Consider the following 19156-nt stretch of genomic DNA (forward strand, 5'->3'; position numbering starts at 1 on the left):
AAAGTAGATTATTACATGCAATCAATAAAACAAGGATTGTACATAGAACAATATCGGACCTCTGAAAAGTACAAGCATGCATATGTACTCAGTACTTGGTTTGGGCCCCTTTTGCAGAACTTACTGCAATTACTTTTGCACGATATTCTAATTATTCGAGTTTCACCTGTAGAGTCAAAAAACTGAAATGGAAATCAACTGCCAGTGTGCACAGGAAAAACTGATAGAATTGCAAATCTAAAAGATGTTGGAATTAAAAAAATTATCTTAATTATCCACCCCGCAGATTAGTCCCTACAAAGGACTTGTGGAAGAGATGGCCACTGTTGGCTAGAATATTGATTAAAGCCTCCAGCAGCCACCTTTCGCTTGAATATGCAATAAAAGAGTCAAATGCATGGCCTCTCAGATGGCTAAATTAAAATAACATTTTAATTATAAAATCATTGCAGGTTTATAGACATTTCACAAAGGTGGGAATACAATGAAATACATATAAACCTCAAGAAGTAATAGAAAGTTCAATGTAAACAAGGTTGCAAATTGACTGGTTATTTAGAAGAGAGAAGAGGATTATGTACTCACATAAGGTAGTGAAGGGTTGCGGTGGCGATACGTCCCTGTATTTTTGTTAGCCTCAATGAAATATTTTTGTGCACGCTTTCTTTCTCTTTCCAGTTTTTTCTCTGAGGCAATCTGGCTGGTAGATAAGCTGTCCATATATCTCATTATGATGTCTGATATCAGAGCACATACTTCTACTATGTCTGGACGAAGATCAGCATCTGAAGTCAAACACCTGGGGAGTAATGAATTTAGTGACTATCAACATGCCAAAGAATACATAAATGCATACGCTTATAGTCAATTGTGGGGATTCCAAATGCATACATGATACATAGTTATGCCCAAGTTAAAATAAAGAGGCATTAGTGAATATGTGCAATATATGCACATACTGTAGCTTAGTTTGGCATTGAACAGATAAAGTTGAGTCTTACCAGTTATCATGCCAAAAAGGAAAAATGCCTAAAATTGTGTTTTAGTGTAGACTTCTGGGGACCAAGCACTGAGAGGCAAGAAAAAATAGCTCTTTCCACACCTACAGTGTCCCCACGCTGCCATCACACAAGCTGCAGCCAAGAACTGGTAGCTGCAGTGACAGAAGTCCCCTGGAGGGCATAACAGTTAGCATTTTCCCTATTCAGCCAAGGTGGATCCCCGCAGTGTGCCCTCCGGGAGGAAAGAAGCACCATACACCACATACAGGGTAGAGGGAAAGAGGAAAACAATGGAGGAGACCCCCTATACTTACCACACCGCTGCCCAAGTCTTGAACTGGTCCAAAAACGGGGATCTTTAGGAAGTGGGGGGTTTGACCACCAGCAGGGACCATCCCTAGGTTGAGTTTTTGTTTTGTTTTGTACCTAGTGTCTTACTCCTGCAGGTGGCACTTTAACCCAGTTGTAAAGAATAGAGAAAGCCAGTGCCAATGAATGGGAAAAAGTAAACAGGGATCTGCTTTACATATGATTGGATAACTGATATAAATCTTCACACATTTTATTATGTAAACATTCTCAACTCCTTTAGCAAATCAGTCTCATAGCATCAACATTATAGGCAGAGGTCACAGCAAGTTGCAGACAGGTATAGTGAAGGATCCAGACAGAGCGAATGACAGGTAGGATACCAAAGCTTTCTGAAACCAACAGGGACCTTCTTATCAGACACGGAACCGCTGAGCAGCTTGTAAATTAGACACACTGACATGGTGCCTGCATAAAATACATGAGTTCAGCCATCACTTGTGAATGCACACTAGGAACAATATGACCAACCCAATGAAAAAGATGCCAGTGTAGGAGCCAATGGGAAGTGGGGAGGATTGACAGTGTCACACAAGAGGTAACTGAGAGTGGTAAGCTCATTACAACATGCTTTAACCTGCATTCACACAGAAAAACATGTACTACCATGAGTTAATACAACTTTACAGCAAGAATGCAGATTGATAAAGCCATTAACAAAACTTAATGATATGAGCAAATACAAATGTAAAAACTGCCCACGTGCATTACACCCCATTGGCTAATACAGTAAGTATTGATTTTTTTCGTAGAAGGAGTATATTGATTTCTCAACTTTGGTGCACATATCTCAAGATTCAAAAAGCATCTGGGATTTGTTTTAGTCCTAGACAGCTCAAGCCAATTTATGATTTGTAGAATGTTAATATATTCACTTTCTCCAAAATAATCGATGGAAGCTGTAAATATAAATAATGAATGATATTACCTTTTAATGGTATTTGAAACTTTTTCGGAATACATTCCCTCAGGAACAGGAACATACATGGCTTCTACTATCTAAAAGAAAAAATAAATAGCTTTTATCACTGTGATACAAACAGTAATTAGGAGACACTAAGGTTTTCAATGTGCATAAAACCATTATTAACATGTAGAGATCAGAATTTACTATGTACAGCAAGATATGCCAGTAAAGGACATTTCCGGGCTTTATTACATTTTGCCTACTATTTCTTACCCTCCTTGTAGTATCGGGAGGAGCTCGTCCATCCTACCCCTTAACCCTCTCTTGCATTTTCCTAGGGAGCTACTAAATTCAACATTTACGTATATTTACAGTTATAGAGCTGTACTGTATTTATTGGTTAAAGGGTATCTATGGATAAAAATGAAAAATAAATGTGCATTTTTATATCCACTCTCCATAAATTCTATCCCACTCCTTATAACCATATTGATCTAGAAGCTTGTAAACTTACTTATTGAAGATGCCCATAGGATGTACTTCCTCAATGCAGTGACACAATTTCACTCAACCCTGTGAGTATGCACTTCCTTGTGTAAGAGCTCACAGAGCCTGCCTTCTGAACTACAACTTAACGTCTGAACAATGTAACATTATCATTGCTTTCTAAAAGCCAGGCATTATGGGCTATCAAGTCTTGAAAAATTGAGATTGCATCACATCAAGCAGCAGGGAAATAGATGCAAAGCACACTGGGAATCCAGGAAGTTGTTGAAAATGATGAGCAAACAGAAGGTAGCACTCACTACATAAAAGGGATCTTTTCAACTAAGCTTTGATTGCGTTATCAAAAACAACTCTAGTATGTATTCCTATTACAATGCTGATGTTATAACAGAATAGTACATGTTGTGACTTTAGAACTCCTTTAAACTCAATGGTCTTCTGGGGTTTTTTTTAACTAGAGTAAATACGTAACTATCTGGTCAGCTTGTATCAGCACGTTTCAACGGTTAGTGGAGCTGCAGACTGTTCTGCTGCAACAAGATAGCCTTAGAGGGGTAAAAAGCAACTCAATGTTAGAATATTCATTTTAACAGTCATATCTATCTACACCTAATGCCAAGTCTACATTTGTGCAAGAATGTACTAGAATTACATCTCAAAGTATCAGCTAAAAAGTAATTGGGGTAATTTCACTAAAGTAATAGAGGATGTTCAATTAGGAAAGTGAATATTATTTTGGAAAGTGTATGATGATGACGATGATTATTCTTATTCTTATTATTACTATTATAATTCTGGATTTATATAGCACCAAGAGTTTGCGAGTTGCGAGAGTTTACAAAATAAGGGAAGACAGAACAGTTACAATACAATTTCATACAAAAGAATGAGTGAGGCCCTACTCATGAGAGCTTACAATATACAAGGAGGGGCAAATGATACAGATGATAAATACTGTGAGGGATAAACTGATTGAAGGAGTAGACGTACAGTTTTTAGGAGGAGGCCGGATAGGCTCCCCTATCTCATAGACTCATCAGAAGAGATGAGTTTTCTGGGATCACATAAAGGCAGCCAGAGTAACAGATAGCTGGATAGACCAAGGTAGGGAGATCCAGAGGATGGGAGAGGCTCTGGAGAAGTCCTGGGGGTGAGCATGGGGGGAGGTGTCAGTGGGCTAGGCAGCACGAGGTCTTAGGAGAAGTGGAGAGGATGGTTTGGGTGATATTTTGAGATGAGGTTGGTGATGTACACGGGGATAGAGTTGTGGATGGCTTTGTATGCTGTTTATTCTGAACAGCACATATTCACTTAACTTAATGAATACGATGAAGCTTTTATTACTTGAACCATCCAATGATGTTCAAGCAAAAACTTTTTTTTTTTTCTTCTTTTTCTTGCACATGATTGTGTATTCGGAGTGAACACAGCCTTACCATATTTACTAAGCTTAATGAACATTCACTTTGCAGAATGACAACACTCTATTACTTTAGCAAATCAACTCCATTCTATTTAACTGCTAATGAGGCAGTCAGGGCAGCCTATTAGTTTAGTAGTACCATGTCATATTGCAGAGACACTCCAAGAAAAATACTAATCAAAGTACGTTAGAAATGAGTTTTGATAAATATTTGAATAGAATAAAACACAATATAACAGCTGACTGCAATATATTTAACTGAACAATACCTTTCCAAAGATGCAAATGGTGAATGAAAAGGGCACATTTTGCAATAGGTGGAACACAGCAAAGGAAATAACTTTTCAGATTATGCCTATTAAATTGCTGAGGTGTGTGAAATTGCTTTAAATATGCAAACACATTATATTTCTGTGTCATCAGCATAAAGCTTACAAACATTTCATTTTCAAATATATACTCTATAACTGGCATGTGACATTTACAGAGTCTCCAGGCAAGTCTTAAATTATTGCTAGAGTAGCAAAAACTGCTACAGTGAGTCCTAACAGTGGAATAAACTGATTTTAGCATTCTTATCAAGTGCTGACATTTTTCATTCTCTCCTTTCTAAATAACTGTAAAATCGTTATATTTTTCCAAAAAAATTTGACTTAAAAACTCAAAGAAATAAATCTGGGGATCAAAAACGATGGGGTCTATTCACGAAGCAGCCAAAAGATCTAGCCGCAGCTTCGGTAGATCCTTCGGCTAGCTTCGGCCCCAGGACCCCTTCGGTTCAGTAGAACCGAAGGGCTGCTGTATGGGCTATTCACAATAGCCCGTACAGCTCCCGAACTTAGCCGAGCGGCTCAGTCGAGCCGTAGGGCATATGCCTCGGCTCAGCTGAGCCTCGCTAAAAGTCGAAGCGGGCCGAGCGGCCGGCCATTGGCCGGCCGACAGCCTGCTTCTGACAGCTGGGCAGAGCCAGCCGTGATCTTACGGCTGGCTCGGGTCACTTGCAGAGAGATCAGCGTCCCTAGATACCAGCTAACCAGGGGCACTGATCTCCAGACAGCAAACCCTCATGGCCGCTCCGGGAGTCTCCCGCTCCCGGCCGCCAAGGAGAGAAACACTGCTTTTTCTCTTTTTTTCTTTATTCTGACGCGGAGCCGTGTCAGAATAGAAAGAAATAAATGTTGCCCATACGAATGCATTGCTAGATTCCTTTTGGCTATTTCAATTTGCAATAGCCAATAGTAAACTAGCATTGCACCCGCTTACACTCTGCTGCAGTTCTCCATCAGGTCCATCAGCAGGTCCATCAGCTGCCTACGGCAGCTTAGTGAATAGACCCCTATGGGACTGGTTTCAAGTCCGATGCTACCAATAAACTTGTTTTCAGTTTTTGGTATTGTGTGAGGAAGGTTTTATTTGCAGCCTATGCCCCCACTGGGAAGATGTTAGGACAGGAAGTCATGGGAAATCTTTCCAGTGGTAATAAAACCTTGATTTTAGTAAAATGGAGAAAACATGTACTATCACGAGTTAATGCAGCAAGAATGCAGCTCAATACAGCCACTGACAACACCTAATGCAATGGGTGAATTCAAATGTAAAAACTGCCCATGGAACTTAAACCTACTGACTAATACAGTAGGTATTGATTTGTTTTTAGAATGAATAGATACTTACAAAGACTGCAACACATGGATAACGGTTAGAACTTGTTAGTCTATTATTACTATCTGTGTCTTTCTGTCCCTGTGGCAACCCCTCCCCTCATTTCTTATTCTGCTGTCACAGGGACAGGAATTAAAGTGAAATCTTGCCAATGGAGTCACAGACCATTATATACCTCCAGGTGTATAACTCGCCTCCTGGACTTCTCTAGAGTCTCTCCCATCCTTTGGAACTCCTTACCCCCAAACTGTCTGTCTAACTCTTAACCTGACTACCTTTAAACAATCCCTAAAGACTAATCTCTTTAGGGAAGCCAATCCCGCCTCAAACTAACCACTGAACTATTACTTTCTCAAACAATTCATCCCCACACAGCTACCTCCTCATGTATCACTTGCCCCTCCCTTTTAGATTGTAAGCTCTCACGGGCAGGGCTCTCCTTACCATCTTGTCTTGGATTGTATTGTAATTGTAATGTCTTCCTTATATTGTAAAGCGCTGCGCAAACTGTTGGCGCTCTATAAATCCTGTATAATAATAATAATAATATACACTATAAAAAAAACTTGATGCAAGTATTTACTTTTCCCAAATCTATGGAAAACTGAGAAAGAAAAATTTGGCTGAAGTAGGAATTTCAGAAACTAGAGTAAAATCAGCTCAAGCAAAGCTGATGCAGTTACCCTTAACAGTCAATCAGTTTATTAAGATGCATTGGAAAGATCATAAACAACTGGCAACTATGGGTAATTCCACTACCTTTGCTGCAGTTTTTTCAGCTTTGGTGTACTTGTAAATCACCCTTTGTAATCTATGGTTATGTTGCCCAAATTCACTATTGCAGAATCCAATTTTGTAACATATTTGTTCCTCAGTATTCATTCTCTTTGTTGTATTTTTAGTAGACCTGTCACATTACAAAATGTGTTCAAAGGGATATTTATCATTAAAGTGACCCTTTCCTTTACTATGGCGGCACAAAGTTAAGGGGACAGTTAACCCTCCCACCCCAGCAGCATAAACTCACCTTTCCTGTGCTAGTCCCCCCCACCGTTCCATGTCTCACTAGTGACCCCAGCACTGGTAACAAATCATTACAAACGGGACCACTAGAGAGACTACCCACCTTCTTCATATAGTGTCTCTCGCTTGCTGACTGATATACCGCAGACTCTTAAGTCGGGTATACACGCTGCTATTTTCTTCATTTAACCTGCAGGCTGAACTAAGAAAATAAAACAGATTCCTCCATCAACGCATAGGAATGCTGATCGAGGAATCTCCTGCTGTTCCCTTTGCATTCTGAAAGCGGCCACTGTCATAATACCCAAACAGAGCTGCCGGCTCATTGGGTGCTAGCTCTGTTAGGCCAACAATTTTCAGACATGCTCCTTTGATCAGCTGACCGAGGGATGCCGGTTGAAAAGGTGCTGGCAGCTGATCCCACGCATCGAATTTCAGTCAGTTCCTCTAGAACCGGACAACATTTGAATTGTGTATACCCAGCTTTACTCGTTATTGAAGGTGCAGTGACAGAGCAATACCTCACCGGATTGGCCAGTACACAGAAACGGAAACAAATGTGATCAGTTGCTTCTGGCAAAACTTTCAGACATGTTTTGGGTACTTTTATACATGTAGCTCATGGTCCTTTAGATCACAATTTATGCTAAAACTGTAAGGTTTTTTATGATTTACTACACAAAGCATCCTTATCATTCCCTGTTATAGCTTTGCTAAAGGTCTACAGCAAAAGGCATCTGAACTTTGCATTGATGTTAACTAAAGAATAAAAAAGGTTGTTGAATTGCACAAACTGAAATTAAATGTCACCTAATGCACACATTACTGCCTCTGTAAGAAACATGAACCCCCTAAAAAACTAAAAAAGAATTACACAATTAGACCTAAAATTTCATTACACACTGTCACACTGGCATAATACTGTCTTTATATTTCTAGGAAAACCCCGTTTAACTAATAGAACTAAATAAGTTGTGTCTGTGATTTTATAATTCATACTAGCAAAGCACTGTATGCTTTAGCAATGAAATATTCATAGAATAATTGGGAAGTTAATCTACTGGATAATATCTATTGTCCGCTAATAGAAGTATTCCTTTTAAAAGAAAATTACATTATTACTACTGTGCTTACTCAAAGATTCTGAAGGTGGCAACAAGCCATAGAGGAACAAATCTGTATTCAAAACAGATTTGTATGATTTTAAATGGGAAAAGATTCAGATTGCTCCATAAACATTGTCGAGAGAGTTTAATGTCACAACACTGTGTAATCAATACTTGGAAATAAAATTAGAAAAATTAAGTTTTGATAAAAATGTTTTTGTGTTTTGAAGCATGTATTATATCCATTCAGGTTATTCATTGTTGCATGCTTTTGCATACATTTTAGGGCTTATCAAAATTTCCAAGCATGTGTCATCAATTTTTCAGGAGACTTTTGTAGGCCTATGTCATCTGTTATGGTCCTTATCCTTCATGCATCATAAGCATACAGATGCACAGTCATTTATATATAATACAAACTATTAAATCGAAATTCTAGACAAAACATTGGGAAATGGGAAATGTAGAGGTTTTTAATGTTGATCAATGTCCTCAGCACTGGGGAGATTTCACCAAGGCACAAGGGTGAGGGATAAGGGCATCCCCAACCTTAACTTAGCCACCTGACGCGGGGGGAGGGGTGCGGTTGTGGTGATGGACAGCCCAGGGAGGTGGGGGATCAGATTTGTTGGGCAGGCGGTGTTGATGGTGATGAATGTTCCGCTCAGCTCCTGGCAACCAGTGACGTCAGTGAATTGTGCGGGATACCAGCCAGAGAATCACAGATTTCTAAGAGCTCTTACCAACCTGAGACGCTCTAGTCTGTGACCCAATGAGATACTGTCTGAGGAAATCACCTCATTATAGGGACAGCCCTGGTAAGAGAGGACCAGTACAGGACCAGGATCAGGACAGTTGAATTGCTCCAATAGGAGCACAATTTAAAATAAAAATTATTTAGAGGACAAAAAAGGTACAAAATCAGAACAATAAAACAAACAAAAACATTGCAAGTTGGTCTTTTTCTGTCATCATACTTCTATGTTTCTGTGAGGGTCTTACCCTGACTTGTCCAGTTGCTTCTTGCATGGCTGAAGTGTTTGTGACACCGTGGTTGCTCTTTGGCGCCCTCCTATGTCCAAACCCGTACACATCGCCACTCTGCTCCACTGGCTAGACTCCTGGGTACTTCCTGTCCCACAGTGCTGATGCAGGCACCAGGTCACTATTTAATCTCACCTTGTGCATTCAGTCTCTGCCCCTGCGTTTGTTCTGATCAACCAAGTGTGCTGCTGTTTGTTCCTGATTTCCGTGTATGACCCTGGCTCTGGCTAACTGATCTCCTGGTTCCTGACTCCGGCTTTGTTTCTGTTCATCCTGCTCTCTGTGCTCCCTGACCTGGCTTGGCTTACTACCCACTTTGGCATTTGATCCCTGGCATTGCACTGACTAAGTCCTGGACTTTCTCCATTGTTTTTTGCCATTTATGTTCACTGTTGTTTTCAATAAACTCATTTTATATTTTAAACCTGCACTTTAAGTTTTAGTCTGGTCTCTTGTTTCCTTAACACTTTGATCAGTGTTAAGCTGTGAGCCTGTTTTCTTTGTCCTGCCTGGGCAAAGCGCAGGTTCACTTTCAGCTGTCAGTTTGTCCTTACCAAGCAAGGGGTACATGTTTTGAATTAGGGATTTAGTACTGACTTGCAGAGACATTACTGAATCCTGTTAAATCAGAGTCTTCCAATGTTGATTTGGGAGATTTTATGGAACCTAGAAGTATATGTGCTATCAAAGAACTTCCAGCCACACAAACATGTTTCATAATTTTTGATGCTAAAACTGTTTTTTCTCTAAATATAATTTAGTAAATTATTGTCATCATTTACAAAGCTGGGAGTGTTGTTATTAAGCAAACTACCCAATTCTAGACTTGGAACTACTTCTTTGAAGTCTTTTGGGAGTAAATGATAGGCTTGTTGTGTGATGTTAGTCCAATCATTGAAAACTATTAACTACTGAGAAGGAGTACTGGCCTCACAGAGCTCCTTTTTTTTAAATAAGTAAACAGCAATTAGCAGACACCTGAAGAGTGTGACTAACTAACTAATTGTTGAGCTAACTCAAAGTTATATTTCAGTAATGGACATGTGTCATCATATCAAATAGACCATCTCATAGAAACCAGTCCTTGTTATAATGAGTAGACCTCCATCTCCACAGTGCATTTTGTCATTTGTGATTAAATTAACATTTTTTGAAAATACAACAGAAGGAGCTGATCACTCCACCAGAGAGACCCTACAGCTGCCGGGGTTTTTGATTGTTATAAAAAGTCAGTAGGTCATTCCAGTATTTAGTCATAACTGAAGAATATGTTTTGGTTACCTTGATCATTTAGAGCTAATTCACAATTGTACACTTTAGGTGAATTACAAAGAGCACAAAAAAACACATTAACCACTTCAGGACCACAATACGTATATGATGAGCACGGTCCTGAAGTGGTTATACCAAGATCACGGCTGATCACAGATGCATTTTTTTATTCTGCGGGGCCTCTGCTTTCAGAACTATAATTATTTGTGGTTTTGAGCTATTTTCTAACCAAAAATTCAGATGCATGTGCAAAAATTAAGATACTGCTCTGAACGCGAAGTGGTTAAACAATTTTTGCTAAAAACACAATGCCATACTTGGAAAATGCCCTTAAACACACACATTAAAATTGCATGTGTTTTTAAGTGCAGAAGTGTGACTGGGTGCATAATATTACAGTCCCTTTAAATAAAATATTTACACTTGTCATCTTTTGGATCATGCTACATTTGTGACAGCAGTTTAACAATCAACAATCTGTACATATATTGCTATTAGCATTGCCCAAAGTAAATGATGGCTAGTGCTGCAAAAATTACACTGTTTAATATTACTCCTGTCACTATATCATATAAACTAGGACAGAGCAGTCAACTCCCTTGTGACCATAAACAATGCAAACCTGCGTACTTTGGTAGCTAAAGACAGCATGTTGGTACTGTGGAAGGGTGGGTTTAGTGTTGCCATTTGATAGAGGATGCATCCTGCTGCCCATACATCAGCCTTTTCCCCATATGGTTCACTCTTAACAACTTCCGGACTGTAGAGGAAATAAAAGAACAATTATTGCTGATGATATTGTATTGTATAAAATCTGTGGCTTTTAGGAATGCACCAACTAATAACATGGGGCCATAGTGATAAATATTTCAATGGGCCCCTAGTTCTTCATTTTTTGTCTGCAGTGTAAGAATGTGCCATCGCACTCCAGACTGGAATCCTGCAGAGCCTCCCTGTCCCTCACTTGCTCGTCACTGCTGAGGCATTGAGATCGATGTCCTCAGTGGTTTTTTTATTTTTATTTTTTATTGTACAGCTTGGACCAATGGCGCTTTGCCATTGGTCCAAACCATCCACAGAGCTCAAGCATCTAACATAGAGTAGAGGCTGTTTAAATATCACACATTTTCTGAATTTGCATACTGAAAATAGCTAAGTGGCCAAGAAATATAATAAGTAGGTGGGCTTTTCAAATTCACAGCACTAATCAATCTCAAAAGTTAATTTTGGGTGAAATAGTTCATAAAAGGAATTCCAGCTTATAATATGTTTCTGAACAAGAAAAGGTGCTAGAACTACCACGTTGTAATATAACTATATGCAATATTATAAGATGAATTACACCATGAACCTATTTATTACTGTAACTGTAGGCTGTAAGGCCTTGCCAAACCTCTACCTTCTGGTATATATGGTGGTTGATTTACTGAAGGTATAAAGGCTGTTTATTTTGCAAAATGTATTTTCAGATTGCAAAGTGACTGTTCATTTATCTTAGTAAGTAATGTGAAGGTGTATCCACTTCAATTATCCAATCACGTACCAGAAAAAAAACAACTTTAAAAAAAATATACCTTGCATGTGATTGGGCATTTAAAGTGAACATACAGCCTCTACTACTTCAGAAAATCAACCATTCAAACATAAAATGTTTACCATTATTATGTGTTTTTTGTAGCATTACATAAAAAGACACAACGTAAAAACAAAGCCTTCATTTTAATTGTAAATGGCACTTGATTTAGATCTAATTGCATGCTGTAAAGCAGCAGTCTAACAGGACATCGATCTAGTACAGGTATTCATTTAGAGCACATGGATCCAGTACTGGTATTCATTGAGGGCTCATTCAGACTTTGGTGTCCTGGTGAGTTTCGTTTTAGCAAGTTAATGTACGTTGTGTTAAGCCTGCCCATTCAAATGAATAATAAGTGGAGAGTAGACGTGCACTATTTTTGGCAAGGCAGCACACCATAATGCATTTAGGTGCCATTCAAAATAAATAGCACTGCAATGTGCCAAAACACGTGGGTTAACATGAGCTGTGGTAACATGCACTTTACCAAAACACACTGCATTGGAAAGGTGTGAATACATCCTAAATAGACATGTGCGTTTCGTTCCGAATCAAAATTCGGACGAATTTTTGGAAATTCGGACATTCGGATGTATCCGAATTCCGAATTACAGACATAACGAATGCGAACGAATCCGAATTTCCATTTCCGAAATTCGGTAGCGGTAGTTCGAACGTTCGTTTTGTTTTCTGTTCTTATTCGTTTCCTATTCGTTGGAGCAAAGTGACATTAGAGAAGGAGAAAAATATTTCGTTCGTTGGAGCAAAGTGACATTAGAGAAGGAGAAAAATATTTTTTCCCCCTCAAATGTCACTTTGCTGCAAACGAACGCAGGAAACGAATAAGAAACAAATAAGAACAGAAAACGAAACGAACGTTCGTACTAACACTACCGAATTTCGTCCGAATCCGAATTCCGAATCCGAATTGACTTTCACACCCGAATCCTGAAAAACGAAATAACACAAATCCGAATTTAAAACTAAACGAAACTAAACAAATTTTTTGGCAGTGCACATATCTAATCCTAAAGGGTTTATATCAGCTTGGGCAATATAGACTAAGTTATTACTTTCAGCCAGGTAAGAGAACTCAGAAATAACTAACAAATGTAAAGCGATAGTTCACCAAGAAAAAAACACATAAACATGCAGCAGTTTAATATTAAACAAAGTAGCATGTTTCAACTATGTGTCTGTTAGTATGTCAATTATTATTAATATTATTATTATTACAAATTTCACTGTAGACATCTTCAGGATCTAAAGGAAGCCATGCACTTAGTAAGTCTGGGTGAAATAGCTGACATGGTCATTTCATTCTCTCATATCTATCCATCCATCTACCTACCATTGAATCCCTTCATTTTTCATTCCATAGCTCTCTAGGCCTGCATACTGTGATTATGCACATTATGAATATTTTTCTTCAATTGCTGATTTATATTATAGCAGGGGAAACTGAGTTTCTCCACGAACATAAGTAGGTTGTAGCAGCAAGCTCTGTGATCCCATTTCCTTTACCATCACCTATCACCATTCATATTGCCCTTTTTATCAGCTTTAGGGCTAATGCTAAATAACAAATAAAATAAAATCCATGGCAAAGGACAACATGACTGGCCATCTTACCAGGAGTAGAGAATGGTGCCAACAATCGATGTTAGTTTGCTGTTTTCTTGCTTCTGCTTAGCAAGGCCAAAATCAGCTACAAAATAAAAAATGCAGTTACTACTAATATGCACCAACTTACATATATAAGTTAGATTGGGACTATATGTTTACATTCCAAATGTTGCACAATATTGTCTGTTCTGTTTGCATGTTAGCCAGGGTAAAACCTAGGAATTTGCACCCCAACTATTGAACATTTTATGCATTTTATCAATCATGTTTTATGTCAACAAGACTTCACAGTTTGCTATGGTTTTCTGCACTGGCCTACTCATCATGCTGGAGATACCTTATACAGTATATTTAGAAGAATTTATATATAATATTTTTGCTAATTGATATAGCGGCAACACATTCCACAGAACTTTCAAGAGAACACTGAACCATGTACATTAGGTCATGCTTTTAAAGTTGCTTACTATCTAATCTTGCTCCCACATATTTATAGACACACACACTAATTTGGTTGGAAAGCAACAAAAACATAGTGAGAACATAGAAACTTTATTAATACAGTGATACAGTTTCCTTGATTGAATTAATCCCAGCACTGCAAAGGGGCTTAAAGGATGTGCAATTCCGTTTACAAAGATTTGCTTAAGTTAAAGTGCCATTGCATGTCACCGGTATGGCTAGGGTTTATCCAAGACACAAACACGAGAATTTACAGAACACAGGATAAAATAAATAATGGAAAATAAACTTAGTGGTAGAATAGAAGCAAGACAAGCAGAAGCAGTAAAAAGGAGAAGAAGAAGGGGGGAGGGGTATAAGCAACAGGGCTCCAGCCACTTTGTAGGCTTTAAATTGAAAAGTCTAAAGCAAAGTGATAATATTGGCACCGCCAATCTGGCCAATCAGCTGTATTCAATTCAAAGGGAACAGGTTTTGGACATTTCTGTTGGGAGCCAAGAAGATTCATTATTTAATTAATCATGGTATCCATCAATCTTGGCTTCATCTCATGGAAATTTAAAGTAGGGGTTCCTCACACCCTGGCAGGAAACTGTTACAGCACCAACAATAAATATGACCATTGTTCTCAATTGCTAGTATGTTTAAACTGTTTTTGGAATCCCCAGACTAAATACTCTGAGTTGCACACAGATCCTTTGCCTATTTGCATAAATAAATGCTTCTTATAAGTAAAGGGGATAACACAGTGTACAGTCCACAAACCCCTCCAATGATATATATGAGGATGTGAAATTACATTTTGAGGGTAGTAATGTTGATAAGGATGATACTGCTTTAGCTCATATAGTTGGTGTAATTTAAATTAGAGATAAGAGTTGGACTGGATGACCATCTACAGTACCATATCTAAAAAAAGTCCATTAAATAAGGTCTTCCATAGAATATAACTATGTAACAGTAGCTATCTAAGGTGCAATAAAATATTTGCACTGCATAGAGTAAGTGGAATGAATAAGTGGAGTGTGCTTGCTACGCCTACAATATGCAACAACCTCACAAGACACCACAACTGCCTCATTGTTTCATATAAGCATCCAGCGTGCAGCAATCAACCTCCTTAACAATATTATCATAAGTAATGCATTAACAAACGTTTTCTCTTTAGCAACCATAAAATATTCATGGCCATTGGGTACACATAAGCGTCCAATACATTTACTTCTTTAGAGAGCATTCTGTTGTTTGCAGGTCTGTAAAGACGATATATAAAGTTTACGGTGCTATTTTATACAAGGTGCGATATATCCAAGTATGCGGACAGACATATGCTGAACAAAAGATAAAACTTGGGAAGATCTTAACAGCATTAACTCCTAGCCAGCCATGGGACTGGAAAGTTCTGCCATGACACCAGGAGGCCCCCCAGCTGCTGCTTTATCGGGATGGATAAGTGACACAGAGGTGGCATGTGTTGGATTTCCAGACAGGTGTGAAGAGAAAGCCAGTAAAATGGAAAATTTTGTTAAGGTGAAGTAAAAATAAAATGTTTGCATTGGCTCCCTAGTCCCAGGACATAAGCAAATGTAGAGAAAAGGGGAAGAACATCTGGGGAGGAGGTATGAGGGGTCGTTAGGACAACAGGATGTCATAGGCAATTATGAAATATTTGTGCTCTATACCTGCTAATTCCACTCATTTAAAATATGTGTGCTAGTTGAAGGCTAAATACAAGAATCAATTAAACTGGAGAAAGTGGACATCTCTGTTGGATCCCACAGCCTAAAGGAAATGTAGCAGTTTCATATTCTCAATAGAGTTGGTGTGGGTTCAGTGTACAGGGCACGAGAAACATATGTTTAAAGCCCCACTCTTATAGAACAAAATGGATACAGGGCTAAACAGGTTGTACAGTGTCAAGCTTTTCTTTCTTTGACCCGTATAAATTACGTACATCTATGCCTTTTAATATGCTAAATGCAGAATAATTTCCCAGAGGATATATGCACTGAATAAATAACTTTCTTGGTATTCCTTTCTGCTAAAGCAGGAGTTACTTTATTTTCACACGTGCAAGTGTAGCTATTGACACTGAAACTTTTTACTGAAAATTAATTCACCAAGTGCACGCTCTTATCTTCCCGAACAGAAAACAAGCTCTTCTGGGCAATATATACCTAAATGCTATTACTTAATAATGCCACACAAGTATTCTACTAACTGTGGTGATTTAGCTGCCTGTAAAAAATATGTTGGTTTACATAAAAGAGCTTGCTGTAAGAATCACAACAAATATGTCAAGTTTTAGAACCTAAATATATTTTAAATAAAAGGGATATGGAAGTAATGGTTATAGAAACATTTTATAACATACAGTTGGCTTCCTTTACAGTAATCTGGAAGAATGTTGCCAGCTACCAACAGTAAGTGTCTGACTAGCACGGCAGCTAATGTAGAATGAATGGCAGCACAGGAGAACAAGGTTAAATAATTAATTTGCCTTTGCAGGTATGGCTACCTACACTGATATAGTGGTTGCTGATATTAATCCTTTTTTTTATAACTTTATTTTCATTATTAAACATATTAACATAGATTAATAATAGGAAGCAACATGTGTGGAAATAGTAAAAGAACAATAACAATGCCATAAGTATCAAAAGAAGATACAATACAAAACACCAAGTCGCGGCAAAAGAAGATGTGCATGTAAATAGCAACAATATCAACACCCAAGTTAAAAGATCAAAAGGCAGAACAAGCAGTAAGAAAGGAAAAAAAAAAGAAAAGAGAAAAAGGAGAGAGAAGAAGGATAAGATTCTGTGCCTCCTGACCACAGGACAAGGGAAATCACTCTCCATCCATACTTGATCTCAACAATCATTAGGGGACAATTAGAGGAGTTGCCAAGGAGACCATATCCTTTAAAAGTTAGAGAGGGAATTATTTAATATAGCGGTGAGGTACTCCAGATTGTATTTTTCATGAATCCTCTGGATCAGATCTGGATTAGAGGGAGAAACTGGTTGCCGTCATTTTAATGCTATTAAACATTTGGCTGCCATGAGGACATGATTGGATATTAGTACTTTTGTATTAGTACCTTTAAAAGATTTTCCACTTAGGGCATAAAGTGGAATCCACTTCCTGGTGATTAGTCTAGTCTGGAGTATTCTATCTTCTTCTGCTTAGGGGAGGCAGGGTCCTTGTTTGGTCCACGTCAATGCCTCTGTGTGACGTGGACACTTCATATTGGCTGTTCAGCAGCAGGGCCCTCTCAGGATCCAGAATTTTATTCTCAGCAATGATGTCAGTGTGGGGGGTCCATTGAGGACTGGCTCGAGCAGGCACATGTACAGAGCTGGATTACTGGTGCCCTGCACCCTTAAACGATGCCAGCAAGGAACCAGAACAATGGACTTAGGTGAGTAAAGCGTGCTTCAGAAGAAAAAGAAACTTGTTGAATGAGTCAAAGAGTGTTTGGAGGGAGTTAATGTTTGCCCGGAGATGGGCTTTAACATAAAAAATAAATTGGATGCCAGGTCCACTTTAATGTAGATGTTTGGCTCTTTTTGTTTCTAGTAATCATGGCCAGTGTAGAATAATGCAGGCGTGTTTTATAGAGCAACAGACAAAACAGCAGGACCGCTAATAGTCATTGTTATTATTTAGTTAAGTAGAATCAGCACATTTCACTGAGCAGTATAATGAAATGATTTTATGGTATGACACTAACAGAGACTAATGAATCTCGATAAAGAATGAGCATGTGCTTAAGCAATTCATGATTTGCTATAATATAATAACAGAGCAAGGGCAAAAGAGGTGCTTTGATTCCCAGCTAAAATAAACAGGACACATATGCCCATGATGTCCTTGTCTGCGGCTCTTACCCTTTCTGCTTAAGGAAAAAATGATAGCTTTTGGTAAAATAAATATAATGGCTGGTGTCAATCCATTATATACACAGGAGAGAAAGCAGTTGAAGTAAAATACACAATACTACAGGTTGGGTATAACTTGTAATCTAAATGTAGGGTAAGCTTTAAATACCTATTCAAAGAACCAGACCCAAAGGAGCCTTAACTCATCTCTGCGTGATTGCAGTGAGAAGAGGTCGAACTATTTCATATGTCAAACTGCATTTTGTTTTGTCCATTGCAAATAGTAAGACCGTGGCCTTCACATGTTCTTACTATAAATCAAAGCAGCAGTTCAAAGAAAAGTCAGGGCTGTTTAACAAATGTACTCTTAACAATAAGAAATCTCTGCGATTGTAAAAGCAGGATTATTGTGATAACAATTATGTGCAGAAATAGTTCATGAATTAAAGTGTGCATAAAGGCAATTCTATTTTTGTTTGGAAAGAGTAGGGAAGAGTTAGTCCCTTTGTCAAATTTGTTTTCTGTGTCCCTGCGAAGAAGGAGATTCCCAGCTGTATCTGTGCTGATGACCATTATCACCTAGACAAAAAGGGAGGTGAAATCCACAAATTTTGAGTTGTCATCACAGCAAGAGGTGAGGGAAAATTCTCCAAAGTGGATAACAGCTTCTATCACATTTCTCAAAGATGGGAATTCTGTTCACTTTAGAGAGATTTCCAGCTGTGTCTCCAGGACATCTCCTGGATGGAAATCTCCTCATTGTGACACAAAAAAGCCAAAATTGACTTAATACAGGTTTGAACCCTTTGCCTACTCTATCTAAAAACAATTTTAAAAAATAAAAACCGATTGCACCGCTCCTCCATGGATCAGCTGTGGATTAAACCAGGTGCTAGCCGCTCAGAGCATGCCCACGCTCCGAAATCAGCAGTCATTCAAACGTAGAAAACACCGGCCGCACACTGTATTACACTGGAACACTTTAATAAAGAATCTGCAGCATCACTGTGTCCCGCCCAAGCTTCACCCCACTGATGGATTTCACCCAATCCTGGGTTTAGTCATATAGGTAGGCGCAGATCAGGGTAGGCTGCACATATATTTACCATCATGTTCAGGTGCGCTAGATTACTTCTATTTACATTAAAGGGACCATCAGCCACATAAGAATGCAAAACAATACAATGCAATAAGAAACATATAGCAGATACAGAGATTCAAAATCAATGACAGACAAGGGTGTGCATAGTGAAATCACACATGCTACACTACAATGTTTTCTGTTACAACATTG

At 38.6% G+C, this 19156-nt stretch overlaps 1 protein-coding gene across 1 annotated transcript in view; it reads right to left on the minus strand.

Annotated features, from left to right (window-relative positions):
* Positions 1 to 573: 573 nt before the first annotated feature.
* Positions 574 to 19156, minus strand: part of LOC108792720 (serine/threonine-protein kinase Nek10-like) — an 82599-nt gene continuing 64016 nt past the window's right edge. Inside the window, exons 22-25 of the mRNA XM_018563555.1 lie at positions 13523 to 13598; positions 10945 to 11074; positions 2299 to 2369; positions 574 to 799 (exon numbers count right to left, since the gene is read on the minus strand). Coding sequence (XP_018419057.1) covers positions 574 to 799; positions 2299 to 2369; positions 10945 to 11074; positions 13523 to 13598 — 503 coding nt within the window. The remainder of the gene's footprint in view (positions 800 to 2298; positions 2370 to 10944; positions 11075 to 13522; positions 13599 to 19156) is intronic.

Source organism: Nanorana parkeri, unplaced genomic scaffold (genome assembly GCF_000935625.1).
Source record: "Nanorana parkeri isolate BGI_ZX_2015 unplaced genomic scaffold, ASM93562v1 scaffold675, whole genome shotgun sequence".
Taxonomy (NCBI): domain Eukaryota; kingdom Metazoa; phylum Chordata; class Amphibia; order Anura; family Dicroglossidae; genus Nanorana; species Nanorana parkeri.